General features: G+C 44.5%; 13 protein-coding genes across 13 annotated transcripts; 5 read left to right on the top strand and 8 right to left on the bottom strand.

Annotated features, from left to right (window-relative positions):
- Positions 1–156: 156 nt before the first annotated feature.
- Positions 157–4506, bottom strand: BYT42DRAFT_516955 (P-loop containing nucleoside triphosphate hydrolase protein). Its single transcript, XM_051565228.1, has 7 exons — positions 4326–4506; positions 4014–4226; positions 3924–3949; positions 3394–3826; positions 3013–3293; positions 400–2897; positions 157–343 (listed from the first exon to the last, which is right to left on the bottom strand). Exons 1-6 carry the CDS (start codon positions 4366–4368, stop codon positions 534–536), a joined length of 3360 nt encoding a protein of 1119 aa, XP_051422291.1. The 5' UTR covers positions 4369–4506; the 3' UTR covers positions 157–343; positions 400–533.
- A 924-nt stretch (positions 4507–5430) lies between these two features.
- Positions 5431–7077, bottom strand: BYT42DRAFT_516953 (ribosomal protein L4 domain-containing protein). The gene is made up of 3 exons (XM_051565227.1): positions 6881–7077; positions 6427–6744; positions 5431–6345 (listed from the first exon to the last, which is right to left on the bottom strand). Exons 1-3 carry the CDS (start codon positions 6881–6883, stop codon positions 5527–5529), a joined length of 1140 nt encoding a protein of 379 aa, XP_051422290.1. The 5' UTR covers positions 6884–7077; the 3' UTR covers positions 5431–5526.
- Positions 7078–7080: 3 nt separating this feature from the next.
- BYT42DRAFT_534381 (uncharacterized protein) lies at positions 7081–9238 on the top strand. Its single transcript, XM_051565453.1, has 10 exons — positions 7081–7304; positions 7372–7450; positions 7511–7731; positions 7796–7873; positions 7952–8187; positions 8251–8381; positions 8449–8586; positions 8663–8778; positions 8848–8950; positions 9018–9238. The coding sequence occupies exons 1-10, from the start codon at positions 7126–7128 to the stop codon at positions 9084–9086; spliced, it is 1350 nt and encodes a 449-aa protein (XP_051422289.1). The 5' UTR covers positions 7081–7125; the 3' UTR covers positions 9087–9238.
- Positions 9239–9440: 202 nt separating this feature from the next.
- Positions 9441–11294, bottom strand: BYT42DRAFT_498580 (uncharacterized protein; the record flags this gene model as incomplete). The annotated part of the gene is made up of 8 exons (XM_051564572.1): positions 9441–9577; positions 9647–9741; positions 9807–10085; positions 10158–10323; positions 10389–10532; positions 10597–10823; positions 10887–11146; positions 11202–11294. 8 exons carry the CDS (start codon positions 11292–11294, stop codon positions 9441–9443), a joined length of 1401 nt encoding a protein of 466 aa, XP_051422288.1.
- Positions 11295–11628: 334 nt separating this feature from the next.
- BYT42DRAFT_614941 (P-loop containing nucleoside triphosphate hydrolase protein) lies at positions 11629–12949 on the top strand (the record flags this gene model as incomplete). Its single annotated transcript, XM_051571908.1, has 6 exons — positions 11629–11940; positions 12003–12084; positions 12166–12359; positions 12423–12489; positions 12581–12623; positions 12697–12949. 6 exons carry the CDS (start codon positions 11629–11631, stop codon positions 12947–12949), a joined length of 951 nt encoding a protein of 316 aa, XP_051422287.1.
- Positions 12950–13185: 236 nt separating this feature from the next.
- Positions 13186–15370, top strand: BYT42DRAFT_516944 (CBF/Mak21 family-domain-containing protein). Its single transcript, XM_051565226.1, has 4 exons — positions 13186–13269; positions 13336–13862; positions 13934–14638; positions 14713–15370. The coding sequence occupies exons 1-4, from the start codon at positions 13228–13230 to the stop codon at positions 15200–15202; spliced, it is 1764 nt and encodes a 587-aa protein (XP_051422286.1). The 5' UTR covers positions 13186–13227; the 3' UTR covers positions 15203–15370.
- An 84-nt stretch (positions 15371–15454) lies between these two features.
- BYT42DRAFT_573636 (uncharacterized protein) lies at positions 15455–16633 on the top strand. The gene is made up of 4 exons (XM_051568747.1): positions 15455–15749; positions 15823–15890; positions 15959–15966; positions 16026–16633. Exons 1-4 carry the CDS (start codon positions 15587–15589, stop codon positions 16492–16494), a joined length of 708 nt encoding a protein of 235 aa, XP_051422285.1. The 5' UTR covers positions 15455–15586; the 3' UTR covers positions 16495–16633.
- A 248-nt stretch (positions 16634–16881) lies between these two features.
- BYT42DRAFT_605806 (uncharacterized protein) lies at positions 16882–17858 on the top strand. The gene is made up of 2 exons (XM_051571133.1): positions 16882–17240; positions 17306–17858. Exons 1-2 carry the CDS (start codon positions 16892–16894, stop codon positions 17578–17580), a joined length of 624 nt encoding a protein of 207 aa, XP_051422284.1. The 5' UTR covers positions 16882–16891; the 3' UTR covers positions 17581–17858.
- BYT42DRAFT_573633 (beta-lactamase-like protein) lies at positions 17859–19376 on the bottom strand. Its single transcript, XM_051568746.1, has 5 exons — positions 19067–19376; positions 18904–18959; positions 18563–18758; positions 18353–18494; positions 17859–18271 (listed from the first exon to the last, which is right to left on the bottom strand). The coding sequence occupies exons 1-5, from the start codon at positions 19339–19341 to the stop codon at positions 18056–18058; spliced, it is 885 nt and encodes a 294-aa protein (XP_051422283.1). The 5' UTR covers positions 19342–19376; the 3' UTR covers positions 17859–18055.
- A 1110-nt stretch (positions 19377–20486) lies between these two features.
- BYT42DRAFT_376715 (uncharacterized protein) lies at positions 20487–21259 on the bottom strand. The gene is made up of 4 exons (XM_051563289.1): positions 21124–21259; positions 20823–21064; positions 20687–20766; positions 20487–20630 (listed from the first exon to the last, which is right to left on the bottom strand). Exons 2-4 carry the CDS (start codon positions 21042–21044, stop codon positions 20597–20599), a joined length of 336 nt encoding a protein of 111 aa, XP_051422282.1. The 5' UTR covers positions 21045–21064; positions 21124–21259; the 3' UTR covers positions 20487–20596.
- On the bottom strand, positions 21260–22282 carry BYT42DRAFT_376720 (uncharacterized protein). Its single transcript, XM_051563290.1, has one exon. It carries the CDS (start codon positions 22094–22096, stop codon positions 21416–21418), a length of 681 nt encoding a protein of 226 aa, XP_051422281.1. The 5' UTR covers positions 22097–22282; the 3' UTR covers positions 21260–21415.
- Positions 22283–24551: 2269 nt separating this feature from the next.
- Positions 24552–25471, bottom strand: BYT42DRAFT_573619 (thioredoxin-like protein). Its single transcript, XM_051568745.1, has 3 exons — positions 25455–25471; positions 25139–25363; positions 24552–25046 (listed from the first exon to the last, which is right to left on the bottom strand). Exons 1-3 carry the CDS (start codon positions 25456–25458, stop codon positions 24685–24687), a joined length of 591 nt encoding a protein of 196 aa, XP_051422280.1. The 5' UTR covers positions 25459–25471; the 3' UTR covers positions 24552–24684.
- A 707-nt stretch (positions 25472–26178) lies between these two features.
- On the bottom strand, positions 26179–27399 carry BYT42DRAFT_573617 (chromatin associated protein KTI12). The gene is made up of 4 exons (XM_051568744.1): positions 27232–27399; positions 26922–27159; positions 26688–26850; positions 26179–26617 (listed from the first exon to the last, which is right to left on the bottom strand). Exons 1-4 carry the CDS (start codon positions 27392–27394, stop codon positions 26336–26338), a joined length of 846 nt encoding a protein of 281 aa, XP_051422279.1. The 5' UTR covers positions 27395–27399; the 3' UTR covers positions 26179–26335.
- Positions 27400–27522: the final 123 nt, after the last annotated feature.

Here is a 27522-nt window from a genome sequence, read left to right as displayed (position 1 = left end):
AGACAGTTTCAATCATGGGGACACTGATGAAGACAGCGTGCACGTGAGGCATCCAAAAAATTCATCAATTCCGCCCCGTCACGGCTTTGGCGAGATCGTGTTACTCAATGTCAAAAGAGTTGTCCCACTGTCATGCTATTTATCCTTCTCCACGATCCATAGGTTTCTCTTCCCTTAATTATTTGGAATTTCCTAAAAAAAAATCACGGCTTTCCCCATATTCTAAGCTTAAGAATCTGATGTAAAAATCCCACAATATCAAAAGAATCAAGTATATTCCTTCCAGTTTTCTGCACGCTATGGTGTGACTCATAAAAAATCATGCCAGCAGTCGGAACAACCGGTAATGAGCTTTGGTACCATTGTAGATTTTTACTCCATTAACTCTTAATGCGGCAGCGAATATTGGCCGAGATGAAGTGTATTAGGGCAAAAATCCATGTGCTCTTAAGCAAAAGGTCGGGGCTGGTTTTTTATTATTATGTGATGCAAATACATTATGAACAAGTGGCCAAGGTTAAAGGTGTTAAAGGTTATAAGCATACGCGAATGCTGTTGTTGCGATTGGTGTTACCGTTGGCTTCGGGGCTTTTTAGGGGTCGATTTTCAGCCACGTCCAACTGCAACTTCATAGCATTCATTCGTTGCATAAGATCATCAATATCACTTTCAGTCACGCGTTTGGTTGTAGGAGAAACGTCCGGCTGCTGTAACAGTGCGTCTTGCGCATACTGCAAATTCATTTGCAGTTTATTGATCGTCGCATGATGCGCTCGAAGTCCGTGTTGTGCCATAGCCAGCCTGGTCTTGAGCGCCATCAAGTTGCTCTCGTATTGATGGACCAGTTCCTGGCTGCCCAGTCCTTGAAGACTCGTATCGTAATCATGAGTTGCACTGGCATCCGTTGATGACGCGTCGTCCAACTCCTCGTGGCGCGACATATCCGACTCGGAGGACACCGAAAGCGACCGTTGCCGTGGTAATCGTGGCATTGACAGTGCACCCGTTTTGGGCCGCAAACTTTCCCAGGCCATTTCTACCCGCCGGTTTCTCGCCAGTAATGCGTGCACTTCGCTTTGGAATTGTTGCGTTTCAAAGGCCATCTTGTCGCGTTGTTTCAGTAGTTGATGATCCAGTTCAAGCACATGCGCTATCACCTGGGCATCTTGACCGGTAGGATCTTTGCCTTCTTGATGCGCACTTTGCAACTTCTTGATTTCCTCGAGGGTGAGCGATAAATGGCTAGTTTGCTCATGGTACTGTTTCACCAGCTTTTCGTAGATTCCCAGAATCGAGACCGCATCGATTCCTTTGCGCAACTGAAGCACCGACCTGAGTTTGTCATACTTTCGCTTCAAGATGGTATATTCCCGCTTTAACCGATCGAAATTCTTTGCATTTTTGGCGTTTTCGACTTCGATGGCGGTTTCATCGACCGCCGCTCGTGATCCCACCGATTCCGTCTGAGAGGCTTCGTTTTCATCGTCGATTTTCTTTTGTGTATCGCTGAGTTGTTGCTCAAGTTCCACAACGCGATCATGGGCTTCCTGGTATCGTAGCAACACTTCGTCAAGTTCCTTGAGCGATTCACTGTGCTCAGAGTGAGCTTGTTTGATTTCTTCTCGCAGCTCTTCAATCAGTGATGCATTCTTGTCGCCCGTTTCCGCCGACGCTTCCTGCAGTGCTTCCATGTCTGCTTTCAGTGCATCATACTGCTGATTGCGGGTGTCTAGTTCTAAGCGCACACTGTCGAGCTCTTCCAGAAGCAGCTTATGAGCGTGCATGTCAACCACGGGCGGCGATTCAGGGCTTGGCTTGTTGTTGGTGGTGGCCGCGTCTTGCTTCATTGTCTCCAAGGTGCTTTCCAGAGCCGCCTTGGCTGCATTGGCCACGGCTAATTGTTGTTCCAGATCGTGAATATACTTCTCGGTGCTTTCATCGGTTTCCTTGAGTTTCAAAATTCGATTTTTCAACTCGGTCAGCATTTCCTGATCTCGCATGGCCTCTTTGTCGGTGTGGGTCAGTTTCTCTTCGAGTTCGGCAATGTACACTTCTGCCTGTCGTTCCTGATCCTTGTACCTTCTCAGTTGCTGTTCCAATTCCTTGAGGGTCTGTTCCTGATGTTCAATCACGATTTCACACTGTTCCAGCTTGGCCGTCTGTTCCTTGTAACCAATATCTGAATGGTACAGTGCGGCCCTTGACATTTGCAGTTGCGATTCCAGTGACGCCATGCTCTTTTCATACTCTTCAATCACCGGTTCCACGAGGTGCTCAAAATCGACATCGGGTGGCAATGCTCCTCCCTTGCCCGACTGGCGTAACCGGTTGACCTCTTTTTCAAGCCCTCGATTTTGATCGCGCATGTCCGAGGCTTCCATGCGGATTTCCTGAATTTGATGTTGCAAGTCCGAAATGATCAACTGCTGATTCTGATACAGTTGCTCCAGTTCACCTCCGTCAGGGGTAGGTGGACCTATGCCATCCTCGTGTCTCGAGATCAAATGGGGAAGGCTGGATTTCGCTCGTAATTCATTTTTCAGCTTCTCAATCATATTACGTAGCAAGGACACATTATCGGTCGTCATCCATTCCTCGGCCTCGTTTTTCTCCACACGATTCTTGATATTTCTTGCGCGATTCGCGTATCCCAGCGTGTTGATGGTTTCGGATAAATTGTGTTCGGCCGGACTTACACACGCAATCATCAGCGTGGTTGCACTCCCACCCAACGAATCTTGCAGCAAGCGGGTCAGTTTGGAATCGCGATAAGGGACGTGCGTACTTCGTTTGGACGGATCGCCCAACGCTGAAATCACATTGCCCAACGCCAACAGCCCTCCATTGATGTTGATTCCTTCCTTCCTTCGATCGCCCTCAGCGGCCGTCCGTTTGAGCTAAAAAATAGTCGCCGTCGCCTTATTAGTTCTGCATGTCGCTGTATGCCAAATCACCAGCGAGCAACAAATCCCCATTTTCTTTGCTCGTCTGCTCAAACCTGCCCAGACTTACACGTTCACTACCGGCTAAATCGACAAAATGGAATTTGGAGGTCGTGATGATCCATTCGCCGTCCTCGGCTCCTTGGGCCTCGTTGGACGGTGGACGGAAATTAACGGCGCTCAACGGCCGCGGTTTCGGCTGCCTTGGCGGTACAGGGCTGGCCGAACGTGACATGGATGATCCACCCGCAGGCAGCCATCGTTCTTGTCTTAGTGTCACTGAAAAAATAGCGTGTGATCGTGATGATTTTTCATTCATATCCGTAGCACTCGTCGCTCGATTCTGCGTTCCTTGTTGCAAATAGCTAGTGAATAAAAAAAAGATCGTCAGCCGATATGAATTCCACTGAGAGAGGGATTTTCGTTGCTTACAGCAAGACATCTTCTGTACTTGAGACAAGGAGTTCCTTGACCCCTGTCCAGTAAATGTGGCCTTTGGTATCTTCGCGAATTGTGACGGGTGGTTTCTCGGAAGGAGGTGCGGGATTCAGGAGATCGATAAGTTCTTCGTTGTAGATTTCGACAAAGGAAACTTTGACGGTATATTTATACTTGGATGATGATCCGTTGGAACCCGAAGATGAAGAAGAAGACGGTGGCAAAGAGATACGCGAACGCGGATGTAAGGATTGGGGTTTGAGAACGGGTGAGCTGGGGTTGTTGGACGTGGAAGAGGAGGAAGGAGAGGTAGGACTGGGGGGATTCTGAAGACTTTCAAACAGCAACGCCACCGCTCGAGGCACAATGCCTTCATTTTCCATGTCAAATTGTCCGGTGTGCTGGGCGGTGCCCATGGTGTAAGTCTTGCCAGACGAGGTTTGACCCTAAGAAAAACAAGGAGCTTGATTAGGTTTACACTGATCTCAGGAAAGAGACAGACAGACACAGAAAAAGAGATGGGGGGGGGTTTTCTAGTCGTACATAAGCGAGAATCGTCACATTGTAGCCTATTGAACAATTAGTGACTTATTTCAGGCATACAGATTGACCGTAATTTAATAAAGAAACCACCTTGGACAAATTTTTGGATCAAGCGTTGACCCAGTACGGAAAAGATCTCACTCTGTCGGCTGTCCGGTCCAAACACGTAGTCAAACGTGAACGATTTATTGTGCGGCAATACATGCACCGTCTTGTCATGCGCTCGTAAAATGTCGTTGCTCGACTGACCAGCAAAACGAGGTTTGGCGCGATCTCGTTCCGTCAACGGTCGGATACGAAGCGCTATTAAACAAAAAAAAAAAAAAAAAAAAAAAAAGAGTCAACCCACGGTCCATTTTGGTCATTGTCACCATGTCTGCCCTTTTGTTGTAAATGTCATACCTACTTGGACAGCTGCTATTTGACCGTGGCCTTCTTTTGCCATGGTAAAATAAGAACAAGTTCAAGGGGTATATATATATATATACTAACGAAAAGAAAAAAGTAAAAAAGAGAGAAGGAGCAAAAAAAAAGTAGGAAATAGTCAATCCGTCACAAATATTGAATCTTGCCTGAACGAGGCCACTCACAAAAAAAAAAAAAAAAAAAATTACGGGTCAACACAAAAGTTGGTTACACATGCATGGTTCAAATGACAATTCATATTTCGAGCTTTGTTGAATGCACATATAAAAAAAAAATGGGGGGTTTGGCACATTTACCGTGACCGTCATTTAGGGTTATATTGCCAAATGCACACCATAGTTCTGCACATATAAAACAACCATCAACAATCAGAACTTTTCTAACTATCAATAGCTTGACCTCGACGTTTACTGTAAGTACCATGGAAAAAGAGAAGTAATGCCCTAGTGAACATGACCTGAAACATCAGATTGCTGCTGTACCTAATTCTTTTACCTCCGCGGTGTCTCTCGGTGCACTTGAATGCGTAACACAAATGTTTTCTCCCGCGTCTCCTGTCAAGATTCTTCAAATTCAAAAAGATAGATTAATGATTTGGATCGATTTTTCGAGAAAAAAAAAAGACCACCTGGTTTGTACAGAGAGCAAACATCCATCTTTCTGTTAGGTCAACAACTCTTCATATGCCACATTTGTGAAGGTGTCGCCTGTTTGCTAATCAAAATATAAATTGATGTTGTTCTTTACCTTCAAAAAAGAGAGTGGTAAAGGACAGCAACAATTCCATCACCATGGGGAAGACTGAAATGTACAGAGTCAAGGCTTATGAGTTGATCATTAACAAAGCACCAGCGCGTTTTTATGGTTGGGCAGAATTTTAAGATCAGGACCGTGCCATGCAACAGCAAAATGGTGAACATACTATGGACTCATCAATCTCTGCTGCCAACACAGATAAACCTCTCTTCATTGCATTTTTTTTTACCACGTTTGATACACATGTTTTTCGCCCAAATTGCGTTGGGAGGGAAAAAGTTAAGCAAACACTGATCGGCTTGCGATTGTTCTCGCACTTTTTTTTAGATGACAAAAAAACAAAAGACGATGCCAACCTGTTCAAGAAACAGATCAGATCCTTTAGTCCTTTTACTTTATTAAAATGAGAGGATAGATGCGCTTAAGCAGAGTGGAGGGTTTCCAAGAACTTCTTGGAAGCAGCGGTGCTGGCACCCTTCTTCTTGGGCTGAGCCTTGGAGACCTTGCCGGAAGCACGCTTCTCGGAAGCCAAGATTTCGGCACGACGGAGAACCTGGGCATAGGGGTTGAGGCGGTTCATGACACCTTGGTTGCGGAGAGGGTTCTTCTTCTGGGTGTAGGGACGCTTCTGGATCTTGGAACCGGCGGGACGGACGACCGACTGGATTTCGTCAGAGTTGATCAAACGAGCGACATCAGGGTTGGTCATGATGTGAGCAGGCAAGACGTAGTTGCTCTTCAAAGAAGCAGGGGTCTCGTAGGTACCGTAGAGTTCGTCCAAAAGGGCGAAAGCACTCTGGGTCCAGATGATGAAACGACCCAAGTGACCACCGGGAGCAAGCTGCAACAAGTTGAGGCGACGGACGTTGACAAGTTCAACACCGGGCAAGTTGCGGAAAGCCTTGACAATACCGTTGTCTTCGTTGTAGATGACAAGGGGACCACGACGCTGGCGGTGACGACGGTTGCGGAGCTTACCAAGACCGGCACGGAGCTTGCGAGAGTTGGAAACCTTGACGACATCGGCATAGGCGTTGACGGACTTCAACAAGGCAACGGCATCCTTGGTCTTGGTCAAAGTCTGGACACCATCACCAATGACAAGAGGAACTTCCTCAATCTTCTCAACGCGGTGACCACGGGCCATAACCAAAGAAGGAAGAGCAGAAGCAGCCAAAGCGGAAGCAGTGGCGAAACGCTTCTGGTTCAAGTTGGTCTTGATGTGCCACTTGCGCCAGGTCTACAATGATTCGAGAATTTCGGTTTAACCACCTCTTCTTATCTCACTTGATCCCATTTTTGATCTCAATTAAGTTTTTACCTTGGTAGGAGCGAACATACGACCACCACGGCACATGTTACCGAAAGCAGCCTGACCAGCACGGTGAGTACCGGAACCGTTGACACGAGGAATACGGGCAACAGCACGACCAGTACCCCAGGATTCAGCGGAGGTTTGGTGACCAGCCTTCTCAGAGACGGCATAGGGCTGACGCTTGTTCTTGGCCATGTTGGTGTGGACAAAGTTGACAATGTCAGGACGGATAGGGGCCTTGAACACGGCGGGCAAAGGCACAGTGCCGGAGGCACCCTTACCACTCTCAGAGTAAACGTTGATGACGGGTCTGGCAGCCGCGGACTAGTTGACACAAAAAGATCGTTAGTGAATCCATTCTCTGGGCAATTCATGCTCTGCATCCATCCGTTGCAATCCATCCACGAATGTTACAAGAAAAAAAGGACGCAGCTTGTAAGATCTATTCACAATGCCATACCATCTTGATGATCAAGTTGAAAAAAGAGAAAGATAAATTGGCTGCATCCTCATCACGATCCTATAACCGCCTCACCCACCAGCGGCCGCCCCCTTCCCCCGCTCCTCTCCTATTTAACTCCGACGTTATCCGGACCGGACCATCCAACTGCCCCATCGGGTTTCAATGCACGTCCTTTGGGCCCTGACTTTTTTCTCTTTGCGTTTTCCACCAACATTATACTGCCGACTGGGTTCACCAAAGCCATGGCGCAAAGACCCCAATCAACGACCGAGTTGAATGCGTTGGCGGCCATTCAATTCGATTCAAAAACACCTATACGACTCTACTTTCGCTCGGCCGATCTTCTTATCAAGCAAGCTCGTGTCTACAAAGCAGAAAACGATCTTCGTCATGCCTATATATTGTACATGAAGTACACCAAGTAGGCATTGTTCCAGCGTACCTCAACCCATTTCCATGCTCGCTGTTCTAACTGTTTCTATTATCAGTCTGGGCATTAACGAATTGCCAAAGCATGCCGAATACAAACGAAGCGAGAACAAACCGGCCATCAAAGTTATTCGACAGGTAAAATATACTGTAAATGCTCAGGGGGAAGCGCATAATGTTGACACTCGGTTTGTTCAGAATTGCCTTGAAGCATTGAATGCACTGGAGACCATGAAACCGGTTTTGGATGCCGAGTATCGCGCTTATGAGAAAAGAGTTCAGGCCGCTAAAGAAGCCGTCAAACGAGAACCACCGCCGGCAACCTCAGATGAAGGCACTGTCACAGAAGCTCAACGTGAATGGTCACTTCAAGAAGCGCTCAAAGGAGTTGCTGGGGTGGGATATGATACAAGTTGTCGGTACGTGAATGAGGGTAGGTTAGTGTCCCGGGGTGTTCTTGTTCTGATGAAAGGAACGGGTTAGGTCGGGTTCGGTACCTACTGCAGATCATCGAGACCAACCGAGATACGCTTCAGCAATTCATCCAAATCGAAGTGACGGGTAACTTGATTGGCGAATGGGCAATATCAGCGAAAGTGTCAATGTATGTTAACCCAGTTTTTTTCATGGTCGGGGTAGATTTTCGTATCATGCAAGTCCATTGGCAAGTATGCGACAGGGGCCCGTGTCACCGGGTCCAGTGGATCGATTCGAAGGAGCGCCTCTTTTGCCTCCAAAGCCTTCCTTTCAATCCCCTGCTCTTCCTCCGAAAATTGCCTTGTCGAATGACGCGCCAGCATTACCGCCCAAGATCAAACTGGAAGAACCAGTATTACCGACGCCTTCCATTTCGGATACGGCGCCTTCCAGTGGAGGTAACATGCAATGCCATTTTATGAATAGGTGCTCAGGTGTATTGAGTGCATTTGTTGAAACAGCTACGACGGAACGGGGAGAGCCTTTACGCACATTGCTTGTTCCAGAGTCATTGCATCAGCGGTTTCTTCGTATCGCTCAGCCAAATACCAGCAAAAATATAGAAACATGCGGTATTCTCGCTGGCACTTTGGTAAGTTTTCAGCATTTTAATATTTACAATAGACAATCACTGAAAAAGTCGTGGGTAACTTGCATAGAAAAACAATATCCTAAAAATCACGACCCTCATTATACCCAAGCAGATCGGCACGTCCGATACATGCACGACCGAAAACGAAGAAGAGTTGTTTGAGTTTCAAGATAAACGCGATTTGCTCACTTTTGGCTGGATTCATGTATGTCATTTTCTTCGCTTGCTTGGATAATCCCCCCCCCCATGAAGAAAGGGCTCAATGGACTTGTATTTTATAGACCCATCCAACCCAGTCATGTTTCCTTAGTTCCGTCGATTTACATACACACTGTTCATATCAGCTCATGTTACCCGAAGCGATTGCTATTGTATGCGCGGTCACCAAGAAACCAAAGTAAGCATTTGTGCGAGATAGGGTGAGATACGGCAAAGATGAGAAATACTAATGACTGTAATCAAAAAGTTTTGGTATATTCCGACTGACGGATCCTCCCGGTCTGGACGTCATTAGCACTTGTCAGCAACCGAGTGCTTTCCATCCGCATCCGGATGTGCCCATCTATACTGTAAGTCGAAAGCGCTGATTATCGCAAACCGCGTTCAATTTTCTTACGATTTCATTGCTATTCGCAGGATGCACATGGTTTGGGTCACGTCAAAGTGAAGGATTACCACCTTGAAATTGAGGACCTCAGAACATGATGATATTATTTTTTTCTTATATTTTATCGCCGCTTTCATTTTTCCCCCATCTGTAAATATACCTGATGCGAGCGAAAGACACTATTCTTTATTTATATATTATCTTTTTGTAATTCAGAAAGAAACAGCAAACTCAAAAGTAACAACAGCTTTGCCAAGAGTTTGTCAAACAACAACAGTGTATAATTGCTAAATGCTTGTATTTATGCGACATTGAATGGGGTGAAAAGGGTTGGTATTCTAGTAATGATGATTGAGATGCAGTTTTTACAATGAAAAGGGAAAATAAAATTAAAGTCTAAGTGTAGGGGCAAAGACGATGTGAAAATAAAATGTTAGCCTTGGGTGCATCTTCTATTTACCGATGCAAAACTGGCTAAAGAGGGCATCGAGAACATCCTCAACATCCACGCGTCCGGTGATCCTTCCCAAAGCATTGGCTGCTTGCCGCAGTTCTTCAGCAGAAAGTACAACATCGTCCGTGGATAGGCCTACCACAAGAGGAAACGCGTAAGCTTTTTCCGGAATTCATAGGATAACATACACATCAAGACACATACTTAGATAGTTGTTGAGAGAAGCGATACACTCTTGGAGATGATGACGATGACGCACTTGCGTGATCAGCACCGGGCTATTGATATAATCGTCAAACCTAACCAGAATACTCAAACATTAGACAATCCCCATCCTTTCCGTTTGTTCCGACTATCCACTTACTTTTCTTTCAAGAGATCGATCATGTCCTGCAAGAACACATCGACGCCGTGATCCGTCTTGCAACTCATGGACCATACTTTGCGCACTCCGGTTTCACGCTGAACCTTGTCGACCCATCGTTTGGCGTCCACATCTTTGCTGATATCTTCCTTGTTCAAAATCAGGTATGTGTCTTGATCAAGGATATCTCGAAGAATCGGATCAAGGCGTAATTCTTGGTCTCGCGACAGCAGTTGCGAATATGACAGTAAACAGATTTTGATATCTGAAGTTTGCAATCTACAACAGAGAATTCAGTATGATAGGATGATGGTCTTTTTCCTCCTGTATGGGGTTGGCACAATATTTTACCTTGCTTTGGCTCGCCGCACACCTTCCATTTCAATGACGTCGTCTGATTGTCTTAATCCTGCAGTATCGCTCACCACCACAGGATAGCCACCCAGGTTCAGGTTGACCTCGACGATATCGCGCGTTGTACCCGGGGTATCCGAGACAATGGCGGCTTCTCGCTTTGCTGATAATATCAGGCCGAAATGTCAGAGACGATAGTTTATCATAAAATTTCCACCCAATGGTTACCTAATCGATTCAGTAGTGTGCTTTTGCCAGCATTGGGCGGGCCAATAATCGCTACCTGAACGCCATTGCGCACAATTTCACCCACACGGTTATCTTGCAGATGACTTTCCATGGCGTCCCGTAGTTGAGTAATATTCTCATGCACTAAATTAAAAAGTCGAGTTACTCTGACCGACAACGAAAACAGGGAATGGCTATGGCCTCGTACCTTGATCTAAAACACCTTCGTCGATTTGTTCGTCTTCGCCAAAATCGATGACAGCCTCTGTTTGGGCCATGCTGTGAATGATTTGTTCACGCCAACGTTCGTAGGGGATCCTTAGTCCACCTTCGGCTTGACGCAGGGCTAATTTTCTCTGAACTTCTGTCTCTGCATTCAGCAGATCAGCCAATCCTTCCAATTCAGTCAAATCCAATTTATCATTATCAAAAGCTCTACGAAAAACAAGCAATCTTCAGTGACACCAGTGACCTTTTGGGTAGAGCAGTTGATGTTACCTTTTGGCAAATTCGCCCTGTTCGGCCATACGATAACCTTGCAGTGTCTGCAGTGCGTCGAGGACGCTGCGAACCACGGCAGGGCCACCGTGAACCTGAAATTCCACAATATCTTCTCCGGTGAAACTGTGAGGACCCGGAAACCACAGCACCAAACCACGATCCAAACTCTGCCTTGACACTGGATGGCGTATGCGACAAAAGTGGGCTTTTCGTGGTTCACTGGCTGCCGCTTTACTTTTTGTTAATCGATGAATGGCCTACATAGGGACGAATGAGGCTCTGACAAATAAGTGTATTTCGTGCTGTGCTTACCTCTTTTGCCCGGCTACCAGAAACACGAATCACTGCAACTCCTGCTTTTCCGGGTGAAGTGGAAAGAGCATAAATGGTAGGTTGTTCATGCATCATTGTCGTTGTGTACCATTGACGAACAGACGGCTGACACGTCGTGCTGCGGTGAGGCTGTGATCCAGGAATGCTCTTTTTCCATGGAACTGAGAAAGACCTTGGTGGCTGAAGCACATAAAGCGAACGAAATGACAGGGCACGGACGCAAGGTATGGTTATGCTTATCCAGCGACCGAGCATACTAAGCATAGAGTTTCTTGAAACTGATCTTTCCCGTCCTCCTGGTGGAAATTTGCATTGAAATTTTTGGACTGTGAATTTAGGGAGTGCCAAAAGAAATATTCACGCAGCAGCTGCCAAAGAAAAAAGTCAGCCACGGTTCGTTTAAACCATGATGCAACATTGTAGATCGCTCTTGATCGCCGCCGAACATCAATCGGGCCGATGTCTATTTGCAAAACGATCGTCGTCATTATGCTTTTCAACTCGTTTTACATCCACTTCCACGAACACGGCCCCTGAAACACTGTCGAATCGACAAAAGTTCAACAGAATCCAACCACCGTTGAAGCTGTACGAAAAGCTCGAGCGATTGGGGTTTGGCACCTTGCGCACCACCAAACGATATCAAACCGTACACAAGCAAAAGTCTCAAAAGACCAAATCAGTACACTCAGAAGTGGCCCCGGAACCAGAGTACCAGGTACAACCCACACACCATGTAGTCAGCTGTCCCACAGCCTTAGGTAACCCTTTATTTCCTAGTTACCGCTCATGTCATTTTATGCCGGCGCCAAAACTCCAGCCTCTTTCCCTGTTGAGAACGGAGAAGAAGTCGCTTTTGTTGGTAATGTATTTCTTTCTTGCTGTGGTCCACCCCTTTTCAAAAATAGTGGCCCGTGGAAAAGAATTAACAGTTATATCATAGGACGATCGAATGTTGGAAAATCGAGCTTATTGAATAGTCTTGCTTCAACCACCATTGTTCGAACGTCAGATAAACCGGGCCTCACCCAACAAATCAACTTTTACTCCGTGGGCCGCTTATTTACCATGGTCGATATGCCCGGTTACGGGTTTGCCTTTGTCGACGATGAACAGCGACAACAGTGGCGAAACTTGGTAAGTAAAAGGCTATGGCACTGTTTTTCTTGAAATATGGTTGGACTTATGCTTCCGTTACAGATGGAAAGGTATGTTTCGGAGCGAAAAGCACTAAAACGCATATTTGTCGTAATTGACGCCCGACACGGTAAAACATCTTTCTTCAGTCATTGTCGAAAATAAGGAGACCATGGTAATTGATGGGCGACTTTTTTTTTTTTTTTTTTTTTCGCGCGTAGGTATAAAAGTAGCGGATCTGGACTTTCTAAAGATGTTGGAAACGTAAGTTGGTTTATGAAAATGAGGATGATGCACCTTTAAACGCTGGCAACTAATGGTCGATTGGAACATGCAGGAAACGAGTCAAATTTCAGATTATCATGACAAAATGTGATTTGCAGGTGTTACCGACGCTTGCACGGCGGATAATGGTGGTTCAAGACGCTATTCAACCATTTAGGAATGCTGTGAAACATGTCATTGTCGTCAGCTCCAAAACTGGGGCCGGAATTAATCAAATGCGCAAAGAGATGCTCTTTTTGATGGGCCACCTGAAAGAGAAGGAATTTTACCAAGAAAAGGCAAACCCCAAACTTGACAAAAAATAATTGAACGTCCACAACATTTCGTTGTCTATTGTAATTATATAACACTCATCCGGAATAAGAAATAAAGCATACCATTCAATATGTTTTGAGGGTGGAATTTGAAAGTGAAAGCCCAGATCCCAATTAAAATTTTCATGCATGCTCGTGGAGGCTGACGGGACCTGAACAAGCCACTGAAACTGCTTTTCCTCGCCGTCAGAAATGGCCAATTTTTTTTTATCTTGGTCTGTGAGAACCGGAGTTTTTGGGTCCGTTTCTTGTAAATTAGATCATCAGCCATGCCGCAGATCACAAAGAAGAGAAAGCGCAGTACGCCATCGGTATGTTTATATATTAAAAAGGGTATGCAAAGTTATCCCACTGACGTATGTCCCTTCTCTTTCTAGGCTGGCAGCTTCAAAGATGTTCGACAAAAGATTCGTATGCTGGAAGCCAGTTTATCAGACAAGTCGAATCTGAACAATTTGGTGGAAATCCGTCAGTTTGCCCAGAACGACGATGCGCAAATCGTGCATGCAGCTATCCATTCGCTGCACCGTGTGTTTACGAGCCTTATTACCAAAGGCGAAATGAGGAAACCGAAATCGGTCGAACTCACCGCCAAAGACAAAGTGACCATTTGGTTGCGTGAACAGTACTTTGACTATCAAGACCGGCTACGAGCGCTTCTCGCCCATGAGGAACCGGGATTGCAGATTCCCGCTCTCAACATTCTCATGACGCTGCTTAAAACCGAGTCGGAAACATTGACCTTGTATTCGCAACGTTATGCTTTTGCCAACGATTTTTACGGTCCCATTGTGAATGCGATCATCCGCAACCCGAATTTCAGTCAACCCTTGCGCAACGAATTGTTGGAAAAATATTTAAACGTGTATGATGATTTACGGCATTACCTTTACAAAGATATTGCGTAAGTGAAAGGGCACGAGTTGACTTCTTTTAAGAGGAAGACAGGGTGGTTAACGTGTCCCCATCTTGTAGTGAGATTCTTGGAAAAGAGTCGAGAAATGCTCTTTTGGATACCGTCAAGAGTTCGAGCAAAAAACAGAAAACAAGCAAGGGAACCAGCACGAAAACAGAACAATCATTAATCGCCAACAATGCGTTTTCAATCATCGAGGCGATCCGTACCATGCCCACAGACGCATCCGAGATTGACGAATTCTGGACTGGACAACCTGAGGGAGCTAAAAAATCAAAGGGACGAGAGGGGGATCAAGACAATGAAGATGACATGGATGATCTCTTGGGTGGCGGTTTGTTATCTGAAGAGGAAGACGAAGATGCGTCTGACAAGAAAAAGACGAGTGCCAAGTCCAAGCCAAAGACCCATCCGCTTTTGCAGCTTCGAGTCCATCAACGCAGTTTCTCGGAATGCTGGTTGGCAGTTCTCAAATTACCGTTGACAGAAGAGATTTACAAAAAGACATTGCTGATTTTGCATAAGCGCGTGTTACCTCATCTCGTGGAACCCAAGTTGCTGATGGATTTCTTGACGGACTCGTATAATGTGGGAGGCGCCACCAGTCTGTTAGCTCTAAACGGTCTCTTCACGCTGATCACCGAACACAATCTGGATTATCCCGACTTTTACCACAAACTGTACACTTTATTAGACCGCAACATCATGCATGTCAAGTTCCGTTCCCGATTTTTCCGTTTACTAGACATTTTCTTATCCTCTGCGTAAGTTTAATGATGTTAAAAGAGGGCATCATCACCCCGGTATCTAACACATCATCATTCTCTGATTTAAATAGATATTTACCCGCTACATTGGTGGCAGCTTTTATCAAACGGCTAGCACGATTGTCGTTGAATGCACCACCGGCGGCAAGCGTTATCATTATTCCATTCATTTACAATTTGCTGAAACGACATCCCACTTGCATGAAACTTATCCACAGTCATGAAGCGATTGGCCAAGCCGAGGATCCTTACCGATTTGAAGAAGGCAATCCCTACGAAGCCAAAGCCTTGGAATCGTCCCTGTGGGAAGTTCAGACCCTTGCCCAACATTACTATGCCAACGTCGCCACCTTGGCCAAGATCTTTTCCGAGCAATTCTTGAAACCCAAATACGTGCTGGAAGATTTCCTCGATCACACTTATGCCACGGTAAGGCGACCTCATCATGCGTTGAAAAAAAAAAAAAATCATTGGAAACTAATACTTTTTTTTTCTGATGCGTACAGTTTTTCAGAAATGAAATTGATCGCAAGCGAAAGAAGGAACCGGCATTGGCGATAGAAAAACCTGGAGAGTGTGCCTGGGAGATTTAGATGAACATAAAACAACCTGTATTATTACGCTGTTTCCTTTTTTTTTAATGCTGTGGGTCCTTTGGGTTGTGCAGGATGTGCGGGGGTGTGGAAGTCATCTGGGTGATAGTGATGGTTGCAAGAGAAATGAGATACGGTGCTATTTGGAAAAAAAAAGGACAGGTGGGGCGGTTTGGTCAAGGTCACTGGACCGGTGCATCCATTTTCATATGTTGGCATGCAAACAACCAATCATAGGAACAAGGCCATTAGTCAAATTATTTTGTCTGTACGACGTCAACGGCTGCTTAATACGCTTGAGACTCCACCTGTTAAGACGCTTTCACTTGCACTCAACTCCCACATTTCCGTCATGGCCCCTCCTATTGCTACATTATCAGCCGCTATTGGGGTTCCTGCCTTGATCCTGATCTTGACTCACTTGAAATCATTGCCTCTTGCTTACACATTTCGTTCATGGCTGTTACTAAGATCGCTGGTGAAACGGGCCACCATGGCGCAACTGTGTCCTGACCGTACGCACAATAAAACTATAACTGCGTTATGAAATATACTCTAATTTTGACTGGGTATTTTCACTCGAATTAGCCTTATTCACCGTGGTATCGCAAGACTACCGCTGTTTACTCGATGATATTGATTACAATCAGCATATGGTAAGCCAATAAAACATGAATACAGCCAACCATCATTCCATCATTTAACGTCGACGCCCTGTGTGCAGAATAATAGGTAAAACAGTCAATATGACATGATGACACATCCGTTTTGATTGACACCATTTTGTTTAGCACGTACAACAAGATGCTTGATTTCAGCCGTATTCATCTATTGTATGCAGTATTTCCAAAGATGATGATGGAGCCAAACCACAACATATTCGGGCACAATGCTGGCGTGTTGACGTTGTTTAAAAAGGAGATTGCACCTTTTCAGCAGTACACCATCCAGACCCGGGTATGGACATGGAATCAAAAATGGTTGTGGTTGCAACATCGGTTTGTGATTCCCGCTGAAGGCGATCAGACCGAACCGACCGTCGCGTGTGTGGCTGTCAGCAAGCTCGTGTTCAAGCGAGCTTCAGGCAAAACCGTGAGCCCCGCCGAAGTGCTCGAACTGTGCGGACATTTCGTCAACAATCCAACTGTCGAAGAACGTCGCGCACGCAACTGGGAAACCGCCGCCAATCTGCTCAAACTAGATACTCTCTTTACAGACCGCGATTCTTGGGAAAATACATTATGTCTTTCCATGCTCTAATGCCGTTCTCCTAACATAGCCTGGCGCTCGCATTCCACAGCGTTTTATTATATTTGTGAATAAAGATCAGCCAACCATTCGAAAGGGGACCTGTACGAGTACATAGTGTCTGAATGCATACAGACTCAAAGTGTTTTTGTAACTGCTTTGTCTCATTTCAAAGATTTTAGTATGCATCGGCTAATTATCTCGGTTTTGATTATTATAAATACGGGCATCATACGTATACGTTTATCGAGTGTCTGTGAAAGAGCTCAGTGATTGCTTCGTGCGTTACGGTTAGGGCTAGTGCCCACTGTCCAATGATGGCATCACGAAAAGGGAGAGTCATTGAACTAAAACCGTCACAAACAATTGGGCGGCGTGATCATGCATTTTTTCGTTTCCAACACATTATATGGATAAGTCAGAGTCTCATGCTGATGGTGAACCACGCGGGGAACTGTCGAAAAAAGAAGGCCACTTTTCTTTATCTCTCATTGTGCCCTTTCAAAAGCGGAAACCGCCTTCTGTAATGTCACATTCAACGGCGTCATCCACTGCCGAGCCCGTGCCTCGCTCACCTTCCGGCCGATCGACCATGTCATTCGAGCAAATATCCGACTATGCGCGTCATGCATCGTCTTCCAGTCTTCATCTACTTAATGCTGGAGCCGCCATGTTCAACCCAGTCTCCATTGCAAACAGTATCCATTCTCTCGATGAAGAGGAACGATCCTCTCGATTGCAGGAACGAGTGAGACGAGGTAAACATCGCTATTGGATGGGGACATGCTGTGTTGCTTCGCTAAATATTCAACCATTGGAACAGTCAGCACAGGCATGGTGCGAACGCTCAAGTTATCACTCAATGACAGTTCAGTGGGTCTGCATCGGGTCATGGAGCATATCCATCGTAAAGTGCCTCAAATGATGGACAACCGTGCACAGCTGCGTCAACTCGGCCAAACTGTCCAAACCTCCAATGCCGACATTGAAGACGCTCGCAAAATTGTCAATGAATTAGACCAAATGCAAGCCTTTGTTGAAATGGCCAACATGATACACAAATCGCTCGACATTGTCAAGAATACCAAAAAATCGTGATCTCCTTTCGTGTAGGCACATAATCCGTCCTTGCTCATCGAACCAGACGAGTTTCAGCTTCCATACAACCTTGTTCACCTTTCTACAAATACCCGCGAAGACGAAGCTAAATTTCAAAAGTGCTTCCACGACTTGTATACTATATAAACCTAGAAATCATGCCTTCCCGAACCGCAGCATCCGCTATATTCAAGATTCAGGATATTGGATAGTATAGTAATAAAGATGTAAGTTTATGATTAGAATACAGGAAAAAAAGAATATATTCGGTCCATCATCATGCAACCGAAAAAAAAAAAGATAAGGAAAAAAAAAGACGGAAATAATGGACAATAGAAATATAGTGGAATATCAAAGACGGAGATCGTCTTTGCCGGAAAAAAAAAAGGTAAAAAAGAGAGAGTCATCTCCAATATCAATGTGAGGGCCAGCCGTTCAATCCATTCCGGTTTTTTTTTTTTTTTCTTTACCGAGATTATCGAAAAGAGTTTTTCATTTCTCTCAATGTATGCAGCACTTCAACAGGATCACTTTTGCCGGCAATCATTTGTAGCGACTGTTCATTGACCCGCAAAAACGGATTATACAGTTTTTCCTGACCGATTGTCGAAGGCACCGTGATGGTCTTGTCTTGACACCACGCCCATTTGGCCATCAAATTTTCGTTGTGAGGTTCAAGCGTCATGGCAAACTGCAAAATATAATAAAGAGGTTTTCGTCAATGGGTCACTAAATGTCTCCTGTCGTCCGTTTAATCGATCTCGATACTAACCTTCAAGTTGTCTTTGGTATATTCATGACCGCAGTAGACCCAGGTGTCATCGGGAAGTTTGGTGATGATGTGGAATAAGATACGGTACATATCGCGCGCATCGCCTTCAAAGAATTTGCCAATGCCGGCGACAAATAAAGTACTAGTGTTTCATACTTGGTTATCAATCCCAAGCGGTCCATGGCTGGTTTCTTTTCCCTTGAAACTTACTCTCCCGTGAATACTGCCTTTTCATTGGTGGCGGGATCCACGACATAATAACAGACGTGCCCCTTGGTATGACAAGGAGTATGCAATGGCGTGATTTCTAGTGATCCTAGTTTGAATTCCTCATGATCTTTGCACACATAATTGATCTCGGGAATGCGCGCATCCGCACCGTACACGGCCAAACCCGGCTTTTTCGCTTTTTAAAAAGAGAAGAATGAACCATCAGTAACCCCAATCCTCCAAATCCATTTTTTTGAAACTCCATTTTTCTTCATTTCTTCCTCGTTTTCTGTCTTGACCATAAATTTGTAACCGTTTTGCCGATCACAAGAACAACTTACCTACGAGTTCAATATTGCCTCCAGCGTGATCCCAATGATGATGTGTAATAAATACACTAAAAATAAAATAAAAAAAGGTATAAATGGATTGGGACGATTTTTTATGCCAAATGGATGGTGATGGTGAAACACCCAAATTCTTTGTTTTGAAAAAAAAAAGTACCTCGATAATTTGGCACCGGTCTGACTAATGACATTGAGAATCTTTATAGGTTCGACAGGATCGATGACGGCGGCTTCTTTGCTTTTCTCGTCGATCAAGATATACGAGTAATTATCTTCTAAAACGCCAATAGGAATGATTTTCATGATGGAAAAAAACTGGATAAACAAAAAAGGACAGTAGTGAGGAAGAGGATGAAGCGGACGTTTAGAGGGGGGGATGGAAAAAGTTTCAATAAAAAGGGAAAAAGAAAAGGAGGAAGCTGATTGTTGCATTTTATATCAGCGTTGCTCGTTTCTTTGGAAACTTCTTTCTACAGGATTACCTGCCTATTTAAAAGTCCGCAGAATTCATCTTTCTTTTTTTTTTTTAATTCAAACAGTTATGAAGTGCATTTTTTTCTTTCAGGAGCACCTTCTTGGAACTGTTGAAATGACATCAAATGTTTCGTTGTCGCTCTCATAGAAAAAAAGTGTAAGAGAAAATCGATTGGATGAGAACGATCCAATCCTGTAAGTGAATGCCCGCCACGCGCGCACTTTCAAAATATTCCACTGACTTGTAAAAATAACCCAAAAACTGTGTCTTGAATTACAGTTCAATACGGATCTTCTCCCTGTAGTTATGATTGCTTTTATGGAGGTCACGTGAGGCTAACAGCGTCCCAGACCAAAACAAAAAATTTGATCTTCGCCATTTGAATGCCAAAACTGGTACGTTCATTGGGTTACACACACCATTAAATGATTGCACCGCAAAACCATGAAAGGACTAAATGAATTTTTGCACACATCGGTGCATATATAATAACATTTGCACAATATTGATCAAAGGTTATCTTTAATTGTTCCTTTTCATTTTTCGGGCTATGTACAATATATACTCTACATCCAGCTTATTTTAACAGGCAAGGTTTCTCGTTATGATCTCGATATATGTATGACCTTATCTTGCTTGGTGAATATAATACATGAAGCTTATCAGTAAGGAGCCAAAGAATTCATATCCATAGGGAGAGAGAAGACAACATAAGTCATACACCGTACAACGGACAAGATCCAAATACTTCGGACGATGCAATTCTGAAAACCGGACACCGTTCAGCTTCTGTTGAGAAGCACGCTGCTGCAAGGTGGTGGCTGCCTTCCACTGTTCTGCCTCTTGCCTGTTTTCTGCAGCGCTGCCTCTCTCCCAGCTATCAACGTCAAGGAAACCCGAGAAATCGCGTTGAAGGTGGTTACCGGGTACACCTGGGAATGAGCGTTTGCATTTGTAGCAAGCCCGAAATGACCCGATACCTATATTTCGCATGCCGTAAAGGAATTCTACTTGTCTTCGTGTGTCTTCTTCTTATGAGCTTTTAGATGGCAGGGCAAAGTGATATCGGCCATTGCAATTGGGATAATCGCATACATACAGCTATTGTGCCCAAAGACTTTACGATTGAGATGTTCACTTGCATCGATACTAAATTGATTACCCTATGAACAGCCGAGAAATGCCTGAGCATCTCGAATTGTGTATCGAATTTTAAGTAACAATTTTTGTTTTTGCATTCGTATCCCTACATCAACAAGTCATTAGTTTAGGATCAAACTGTTGAATCACAGTAGATGGTACCTGTTCTTTGTAGCTGTGTGCCTTTTTGTAGTTTTATTGTTGAATTTGTTGTCGCACTCACTGTGGCGGCAAGGCCATTGCTAAAGGGACGTTTATCAGTCATAACTTTTAAAAACGGCAGCAGTTTTCTACTAACCTTCAGTAAATTCAGGTGCTTTACTTGTATATGTGTATCAAGAACTCTAGGATCAATGAACGAATCATTGCAATCTTGACAGTAGTATCTCTGGTAGAAGTAATGGATCAATGGATCATTATCATAAACCAACAATATTCGTTTTACTTTTTTGGGTATTTTGTCGTGCGTCTCCTGTTGGTGTCTTTTGAGATGACCAAGCGACAGTAGGTCTTTGGGCATAGTTCGCACGTATACCTCGGCTACAAATAATTATGTTACTGCCGGAGCTCGCGTTACTCACATCATGCAATGCTATTACCTGCAATTTGACCTCCAGTCGAGAAGTACAGAGTCTTCAATGACTCGCTGTTGGCAGGTTTTGATGTAATCGATAAAAATTTTCTGCTCAATGCTGGTGTTTTGGGGTTCTTCAGCCAGAATTAAAGCATCTTTGGTGAATTTGCCGATGTCAAACTTTCGTGTATCGGTAACTTCTGGAAAGCCGGCAAATGATAAAATGTCGTTGACTTCATGTAACTGCAGACAATGAAAGTCTCTGCCACACACACGAAAATCGATAGTTTCACAGATAACCTTATGGATAGGTTAACTTACTGGGCAATAAAACATTGCAGTCGATTTGATGTATTGGGTGCATATTCGATGAACGATAGCTCTCTTGGTCGGCCGAATCGTATTGCGACACCGCGAAATGGGCTTTCCAAAACAGCCTTGATATATTTATGCTTCGGATGCAAATGTTCAGAGCTCAACGCGTTCAAAGCCTCCAGGATCGCCTGGTCCATTTCTGGAGTCCTCAGAATTTTCAATTTGGGCATCCAAGTCCTGTAGTGGCAGATGCTGAGTCTTGTAAAATCGTACCGTTCCAATGCTGCTTTCAACAGTTTCAGGATTTCTTCATCTCTTGATGCAATCTCCATTGACGAATACGACAACAGGCTGCCGATTTCTTTGGTGTAGATGTAACAAGGCCTACTATGGCCGTCTCCAGCAAACCAGAATAGGATGAAAACCATCAGTTCCATTTTGGTGAGGCCGAAAATGAATTTACTTGCTTTTGGAACAACAGCGTTGTGTATTCGGCTGCTTGAGAGCCCAAATTCTTGTCGGGCCAAGTTGATTGCCTTTGGAAGAGAATATTTGGTCGTAATGAACCTAATGACAGCATAAAGTAGGTAACGATATTGTTGACATTGTGTAAACCATCTTACTTCAATATTGGCTCTGAAACGCCCCAATGCTTCAACATTTTGTACAGATGAGGAAAGCATGTGCTTCTGAACGCAAATCCAGTCATATTGTTGGCTTCTTTGTTTAACTCGTCAGCGGCAGAGTTTAATACGGTTAATTTTGGTCTCATCTGAATAAATAACACGTTTCCAGTCATCCAAGATCCAGTTGTGATATTGATAACACCAGGCAAGTCGCTTTTTAGCATTAGTGGCGGAGCCTATATTGCCCTTGTAAGCGGTGTATGTTGACAGTGGGATAAAATTGGGTTTACGGGCCTTGTGTGCAAGATGAGCAAAAGCAAGTCGATCGGTCACCACTGAAATTATGTGACGTTACTGCGGACCTAGAAGTGAATTTTTGATGGCTTCATTCAGGTGACACATTATAACAAGCCGTACACCCGCTGTGCAATGGATGCCACCCGCTACTGGACGTCGCCCCCTTACATTGAGCGACATTCGTCAGACAAAAGCCTAACGCAATACGGCATAACCTGGGCGAGACTCTTGATGGAACTTTGGTATATTAATGTCAATACTCTGGCATACCGTACAGTCATGATTTCCAAACATGTGTGCAGCAGCACTTATTGACCCCCTCAGTCCCGCCCCGCCCAAGGTTATGATAGATCTAGAATGATGTGTGGGAATGTTGGGTATTTAAAAAAATGAGTTAGTAAGCTCTTTGATTGATTCAAATTTTCGTCAAGATATTTTACCTTTGTTATTTGAGTTTGCAATAGCCATTGATCGCTTGACATGACTTGGATTATATGACATTGAAAAAATTTGAATTAGTATACGTTCATTACATCATAGCAAAGGAAAAGAAATTGGACTTGCCTTTGAACCAAATGGTGTTTCCGAAAAAAAAGATGAATACGGACCACAGGTAAGCTTCTTCTTCGATGCGGACAATAGAATTGCTTCCAGGGACAGTTAAGCAATGGATCGGTGGTGTCAGCTTGAGCAGGCAAAAAATATTGACGTGGCCAGAAGTGACGGTAACTTCGAGTTGGATTCCAGATATCGAGAGTCCCCCGAATGAAAAGAAAGAAAAACAAATAAAGTACATGATGATAAAAAAAACAATGGTCGCGTCAGTAAAAACCTCATAAAAAACCCTGTGGGAAAAAAGAGGAAAAGACTGCGACGTAGCCAATTACTTTTCCAAGTGTATGATTTTTTGTCAGATCCTTCAAAAGAGCTCTGAGCTTGAGGTTGAAAACTCGTGCTGTCAAAGGCCGATCAGATACTGTCTGTGAAGCAAGAAGCTCATTCCGAATTTCTGGCCATTTTGGATTACACGTGAATGTAATGAAGAGGTCAGGCTTTCCGAAACATCTGACGATACTCATTGCATCTTGGTACAGCTGTTGCATGTTTCGAGGGCTGCCAATGAATGACGACGGAAGGATGACAGGCTGACCGATGGAATTCATATTCATATTGTTGTCGTCAAGTTGGAGAGCATCTTGTACGCCTGAATACACATCAGCACGCAGTCGGGACTGGTTGAGGCGAAGGTAATTGAGGCGGTTTTGTTCCATCTTGGCATACATATCTACGATATACTGCTGAAAGAGTCGGCCAAAGAGGTGCAAGTGGTGTCCATCATTTCGATACATCAATCTGAAACTGTAGTAGTTCATCACGGTGACTTTCTCGTTTCTGGTCGATCAAGTTTCAATGTTCCACCCAGGGTCGCCTTCAGGAAACATCAGCACGTAATGGAGTGGGTCATACAGGCGATGCATCTCACTGATTGATGTCAGTTGGTTACTACGCGTACAGATCACAATATTCCTTCCAGAGGACTCTGCGTTTTCACCGATAATGACACCAATTTCAGAAGCATTTGGTGCATTATAGCGTCGTGGATCTGGGGCATCGTCAGCTCGAATAATCATTCTGATGTTGGAAGCACCACCATTATCCTGTATGTATTGGGCCATTGTCTTGAAAAGATGGACGAAAGGATTGGTTTCATGCATTAATTGCTGAAGTACTTCCAAGGTGTCTCGCGCGAGATGGCTTGCAATTGCATGTCGATTTGATATTTCGTTGTCAGTATCATGGACGTATATTTGTGCAAATGCAGGTCGTTGGCCATTAGCAGGAAGTAGCGATCCCATCAAGTGGTAAACACTTCCATGAATACGGAAGCAGTAAGCGCCCCGTCTGCCATTCATTACACTTTCGTCTAAATTTACACCAAGAGAAGTAAAACTGAGAGCACTACAATAAGCTCTGATCTTGAGCCGGAAATCTTTTGCTTGCGCCCCAGTCCCTGTCAAAAGCGAGGCAATCAAAGGAGGGGTGGGTTTGAGAGGAGAAAGTACAAATTGACCATTTCCACAACAGAGCTGAAACTTAGGATCATTCATAGTACTTCCAGCAATTTTTTCTCCACTCCACATTCGTGCCTGACAGTGGCTGCAGATGACATTCATGGCTCCTACATTATGAAGATTTGGCATCGAGACATTGGGATCGCTAGCCACATTGGGCCTAGAATTGAAATTTTCTGTATTTCCGTCTTGTAATTATATAGAAGATTTTTTATTTTGGTTTTGGGGAGAAAAGAGGGGAGCGGATGCTATTGCGACCTGCGACAGCCTTTTTATTTACTTGTTGACAGCGTTGAAGTACTCCTGGGAGTCCTTGGGGGAGGGCTTGATGGTGGCAGAACCCTTTTGCCAGTTGGCGGGGCAAACTTCACCATGGACATCGGTGAACTGGAATGCTTCAACCAAACGAAGGACTTCATCAACGCTGCGTCCGACTGGTAAGTCGTTGCAAGTAATCTGACGGACGATACCCTTGGGGTCAATGATGAAAAGACCACGGAGAGCGACACCGGCTTCCTCAATCAAGACACCATAGTCCTTGGCAATACTCTTGGTCTTATCGGCAAGAAGGGGAATGTTCATTTCACCGAGACCACCCTGCTTGCGGGGAGTGTTGATCCAGGCAAGATGAGAGAATTCTAAATAACAAAGCGTGTCAATGAAAATACAGGATATTTTCTATAAAAAACAGACGCGGCAAAACCACGTCTTAAAAGTGTGGAAAACTTACCAGAGTCAGTGGAGGCACCAATGACGGCAGTGTTCAAAGCTTCGAATTCCTTGATACGGTCAGAGAAGGCCAAGATTTCGGTGGGGCACACAAAGGTGAAATCCATGGGGTACCAGAAGAAGACAACGTACTTGCCCTTGTAGTCAGAGAGGGAGATATCCTTGAACTCACCGTCAACGACAGCGGGAGCAGTGAACTGAGGAGCGGGCTTCTGAACCTGAGCGACTAGTGGGGAGGCAAGAGTCAGCATACCATTGTCCTTGCCAATGTCATCTCTTGAAGAGACACGTATGTAAAGGCAAAAAAGTAAACTTACCCATTTTTATAATTATATGACTTGAAGAAGAAAAAAGGAAGCGGGAAATGGAACGATTGGTTTATATACAACTTAAAAATTTCGCGGATGACGGGAGCTACTTCTGAAACGTCCTTGGATAGCCGCTCAAATGGCTTACTAACCCAGGATTTACCCAATCAACGTACTCCATTTTCGAGACTATCTGCGTCCGGTTCGGAACACAGCCTCCGGAGTATCAAAACATACGAGGATATCCGTTCTTCGGACATCCAATCATCCATCCTGTATCACCGAAATCGCACCAACAGCAAGCCAATCAAGCACCTAAAATTTTCTCGATCTTTCTCTTAGTCATGAAGCCTTTGAGTGGTCGAATAGGATTGGCAACACAGTTCGGTATAACTGCGCCATTTATTTTTTTGGTTTTGTCCTTGCTCAACATTTTACCGCAGCATTTGACCTTGCTTTGGGTTTGGCTATACTCAGTATGATTCCAGTGCAAACAGATTTCTGTCGATAAAAAACAACAGGAAATACCCAAGGGTCTCAAAATTAAAATAACCTAGCGACGCCGGTTCGTCGGAGCCAATCATTAAAAATCTATCATGCAAACGCGTGCCAGGAGCCTTTGTCATGCATATCGAATGAATTATCGGCTGCCTTTTGCAGGCAAGCATATTGGTCTGACAGACACAATAAATGTGAAAAACCACAAGGTCCTCATAAAAAGTAACTTTTCGACGTTGGTCCGTCACTGTGATCGCCCAAAAGGTTGTACACAAAATTACCTGTTTTGTTGACTTGTGAGCGTATCACAGGGCATAAATAGGCATTTTTTATCGTATAGAGGGAGAGATGGAGAACATGTGGCATGGAGTATAATTACATTGCTGAGAAGCTTATGCTAAACTTGTATTTAGGTAGTCTGCAAACATATCTGCAACTCGATTGATATCTAGGGTGGTGCGCAATTTGTTGAACGCTATAAACTGTTTGCGGTGGCGCCTTAGTTCTGAAAGTGTCACGATGCGAGATGGGTTGATCACTTTGACCGAGGCGCGAGGCACGACCATGGGCAATCCTCCCGCTCCATACTCTTTTTGACCCTCGACAATGGCATTGATGATTTCCAAAGTCGCTTTATCGAGTTCATACACGTAATTGGTATCCGTCACCGGTTTCTGTTGAGTCATCCCGCATCATGTTAACAAATAAAAAAAAGATCTCAAATTGAATTTATCCTGAACTTACAGTGACAGTGGATAAATTGGGTGGCGGTGGTTTGCGCAAAATCACCGCATCCCAAATCTTGTCTCCAGGCACGGTTTGATCGTCATAAATCACTGTAAATAAAGGTGAATCCCATCGATTGCGTCCATCAGGTTCTTCGTAACGTGCAACAAGTTCATCAAATCTAATCCAGAACAAAAGATCGTGCAATTAGAAACCCACCGCCAAAAATCAGTCATCGTAATAATCATTTACACAGTCTCATCATATCCTTCAGATCCTCTGCTTGCATTCCATTCTTTCGCCATGGCTGCAGGAACTCCCGTATGGACAATGCAATGGGGTGTGCTAATGGCGCGAGCCACACAGTACAGTTGGTATCGAAATCCTTTAATATAGTTCAAATTGTCAGCAATGACAATATCGTCTTTGGACAATAACCGCTCCACGGTTGAAATCAAGCTTCCTCGAGCCTTTTTCTCTTCCCGAGCCTCTGTTCAAATTCAACAAACGAGTCAACTAAACGAGTGTTCAAGAGCGAGAGCCCCATGTAACAATGATTTACCTTTATACGCATCCTTGGCGATGTTGAGAGACTCGTCGTTGATCAAGTGGATGCGCATGGACCGATTCTCGGCTTGCAGCTTTTGCAGCAAGAACTGCTCTATTTCTTTGGCTCGACGCGTTTTACCGCTGGAAGGAAATCCAGTAAGAATGATCAGTGGCATAGTTTGACCTCACAAAAAAAAAAAAAAGCATGCCAATGCCCAAGTTCGGGATGTCTTTGAAATTCCAAGTTCTTTAGTGTGACTGTTTCCTTTTTGACCCAGATCACTGGTTATGAGAGTTTCTTTCA

This window comes from Radiomyces spectabilis (genome assembly GCF_025331425.1).
Source record: "Radiomyces spectabilis strain NRRL 2753 chromosome Unknown BYT42scaffold_8, whole genome shotgun sequence".
In the NCBI taxonomy this organism is placed as follows: Eukaryota; Fungi; Mucoromycota; class Mucoromycetes; order Mucorales; family Radiomycetaceae; genus Radiomyces; species Radiomyces spectabilis.
Note: the sequence above shows the minus strand (reverse complement) of the source record. Positions and strands in the feature narration are given on the sequence as shown.

Coding starts and splice junctions, on each gene's coding strand:
- BYT42DRAFT_516955 (XM_051565228.1), bottom strand. CDS start 4,368: ATGGCAAAAGAAGGCCACGGTCAAATAGCAGCTGTCCAAGTAG. Junction 4,227..4,325: donor AATAGCAGCTGTCCAAGTAG/GTATGACATTTA, acceptor TTTGTTTAATAG/CGCTTCGTATCCGACCGTTG. Junction 3,294..3,393: donor CAAGGAACTCCTTGTCTCAA/GTACAGAAGATG, acceptor ATTTGCAACAAG/GAACGCAGAATCGAGCGACG.
- BYT42DRAFT_516953 (XM_051565227.1), bottom strand. Junction 6,346..6,426: donor GTATGTTCGCTCCTACCAAG/GTAAAAACTTAA, acceptor GAATCATTGTAG/ACCTGGCGCAAGTGGCACAT.
- BYT42DRAFT_534381 (XM_051565453.1), top strand. CDS start 7,126: ATGGCGCAAAGACCCCAATCAACGACCGAGTTGAATGCGTTGGCGGCC. Junction 8,382..8,448: donor GTATTCTCGCTGGCACTTTG/GTAAGTTTTCAG, acceptor TAACTTGCATAG/AAAAACAATATCCTAAAAAT. Junction 8,951..9,017: donor CGGATGTGCCCATCTATACT/GTAAGTCGAAAG, acceptor TGCTATTCGCAG/GATGCACATGGTTTGGGTCA.
- BYT42DRAFT_516944 (XM_051565226.1), top strand. CDS start 13,228: ATGCCGCAGATCACAAAGAAGAGAAAGCGCAGTACGCCATCG. Junction 13,270..13,335: donor GAAAGCGCAGTACGCCATCG/GTATGTTTATAT, acceptor TTCTCTTTCTAG/GCTGGCAGCTTCAAAGATGT. Junction 14,639..14,712: donor GACATTTTCTTATCCTCTGC/GTAAGTTTAATG, acceptor TGATTTAAATAG/ATATTTACCCGCTACATTGG.
- BYT42DRAFT_573636 (XM_051568747.1), top strand. CDS start 15,587: ATGGCCCCTCCTATTGCTACATTATCAGCCGCTATTGGGGTTCCTGCC. Junction 15,750..15,822: donor GGCGCAACTGTGTCCTGACC/GTACGCACAATA, acceptor CACTCGAATTAG/CCTTATTCACCGTGGTATCG.
- BYT42DRAFT_605806 (XM_051571133.1), top strand. CDS start 16,892: ATGGATAAGTCAGAGTCTCATGCTGATGGTGAACCACGCGGGGAACTG. Junction 17,241..17,305: donor GCAGGAACGAGTGAGACGAG/GTAAACATCGCT, acceptor CCATTGGAACAG/TCAGCACAGGCATGGTGCGA.
- BYT42DRAFT_573633 (XM_051568746.1), bottom strand. CDS start 19,341: ATGCAACAATCAGCTTCCTCCTTTTCTTTTTCCCTTTTTATTGAAACT. Junction 18,960..19,066: donor ACCGGTGCCAAATTATCGAG/GTACTTTTTTTT, acceptor TTTTATTTTTAG/TGTATTTATTACACATCATC. Junction 18,759..18,903: donor AGGCAATATTGAACTCGTAG/GTAAGTTGTTCT, acceptor CTTTTTAAAAAG/CGAAAAAGCCGGGTTTGGCC.
- BYT42DRAFT_376715 (XM_051563289.1), bottom strand. CDS start 21,044: ATGCCCAAAGACCTACTGTCGCTTGGTCATCTCAAAAGACACCAACAG. Junction 20,767..20,822: donor AGCACCTGAATTTACTGAAG/GTTAGTAGAAAA, acceptor ACGTCCCTTTAG/CAATGGCCTTGCCGCCACAG. Junction 20,631..20,686: donor CACACAGCTACAAAGAACAG/GTACCATCTACT, acceptor TTGTTGATGTAG/GGATACGAATGCAAAAACAA.
- BYT42DRAFT_376720 (XM_051563290.1), bottom strand. CDS start 22,096: ATGCTTTCCTCATCTGTACAAAATGTTGAAGCATTGGGGCGTTTCAGA.
- BYT42DRAFT_573619 (XM_051568745.1), bottom strand. Junction 25,047..25,138: donor TGGTGCCTCCACTGACTCTG/GTAAGTTTTCCA, acceptor TTTGTTATTTAG/AATTCTCTCATCTTGCCTGG.
- BYT42DRAFT_573617 (XM_051568744.1), bottom strand. CDS start 27,394: ATGCCACTGATCATTCTTACTGGATTTCCTTCCAGCGGTAAAACGCGT. Junction 27,160..27,231: donor CGCCAAGGATGCGTATAAAG/GTAAATCATTGT, acceptor GAATTTGAACAG/AGGCTCGGGAAGAGAAAAAG. Junction 26,618..26,687: donor CCAATTTATCCACTGTCACT/GTAAGTTCAGGA, acceptor ATGACTCAACAG/AAACCGGTGACGGATACCAA.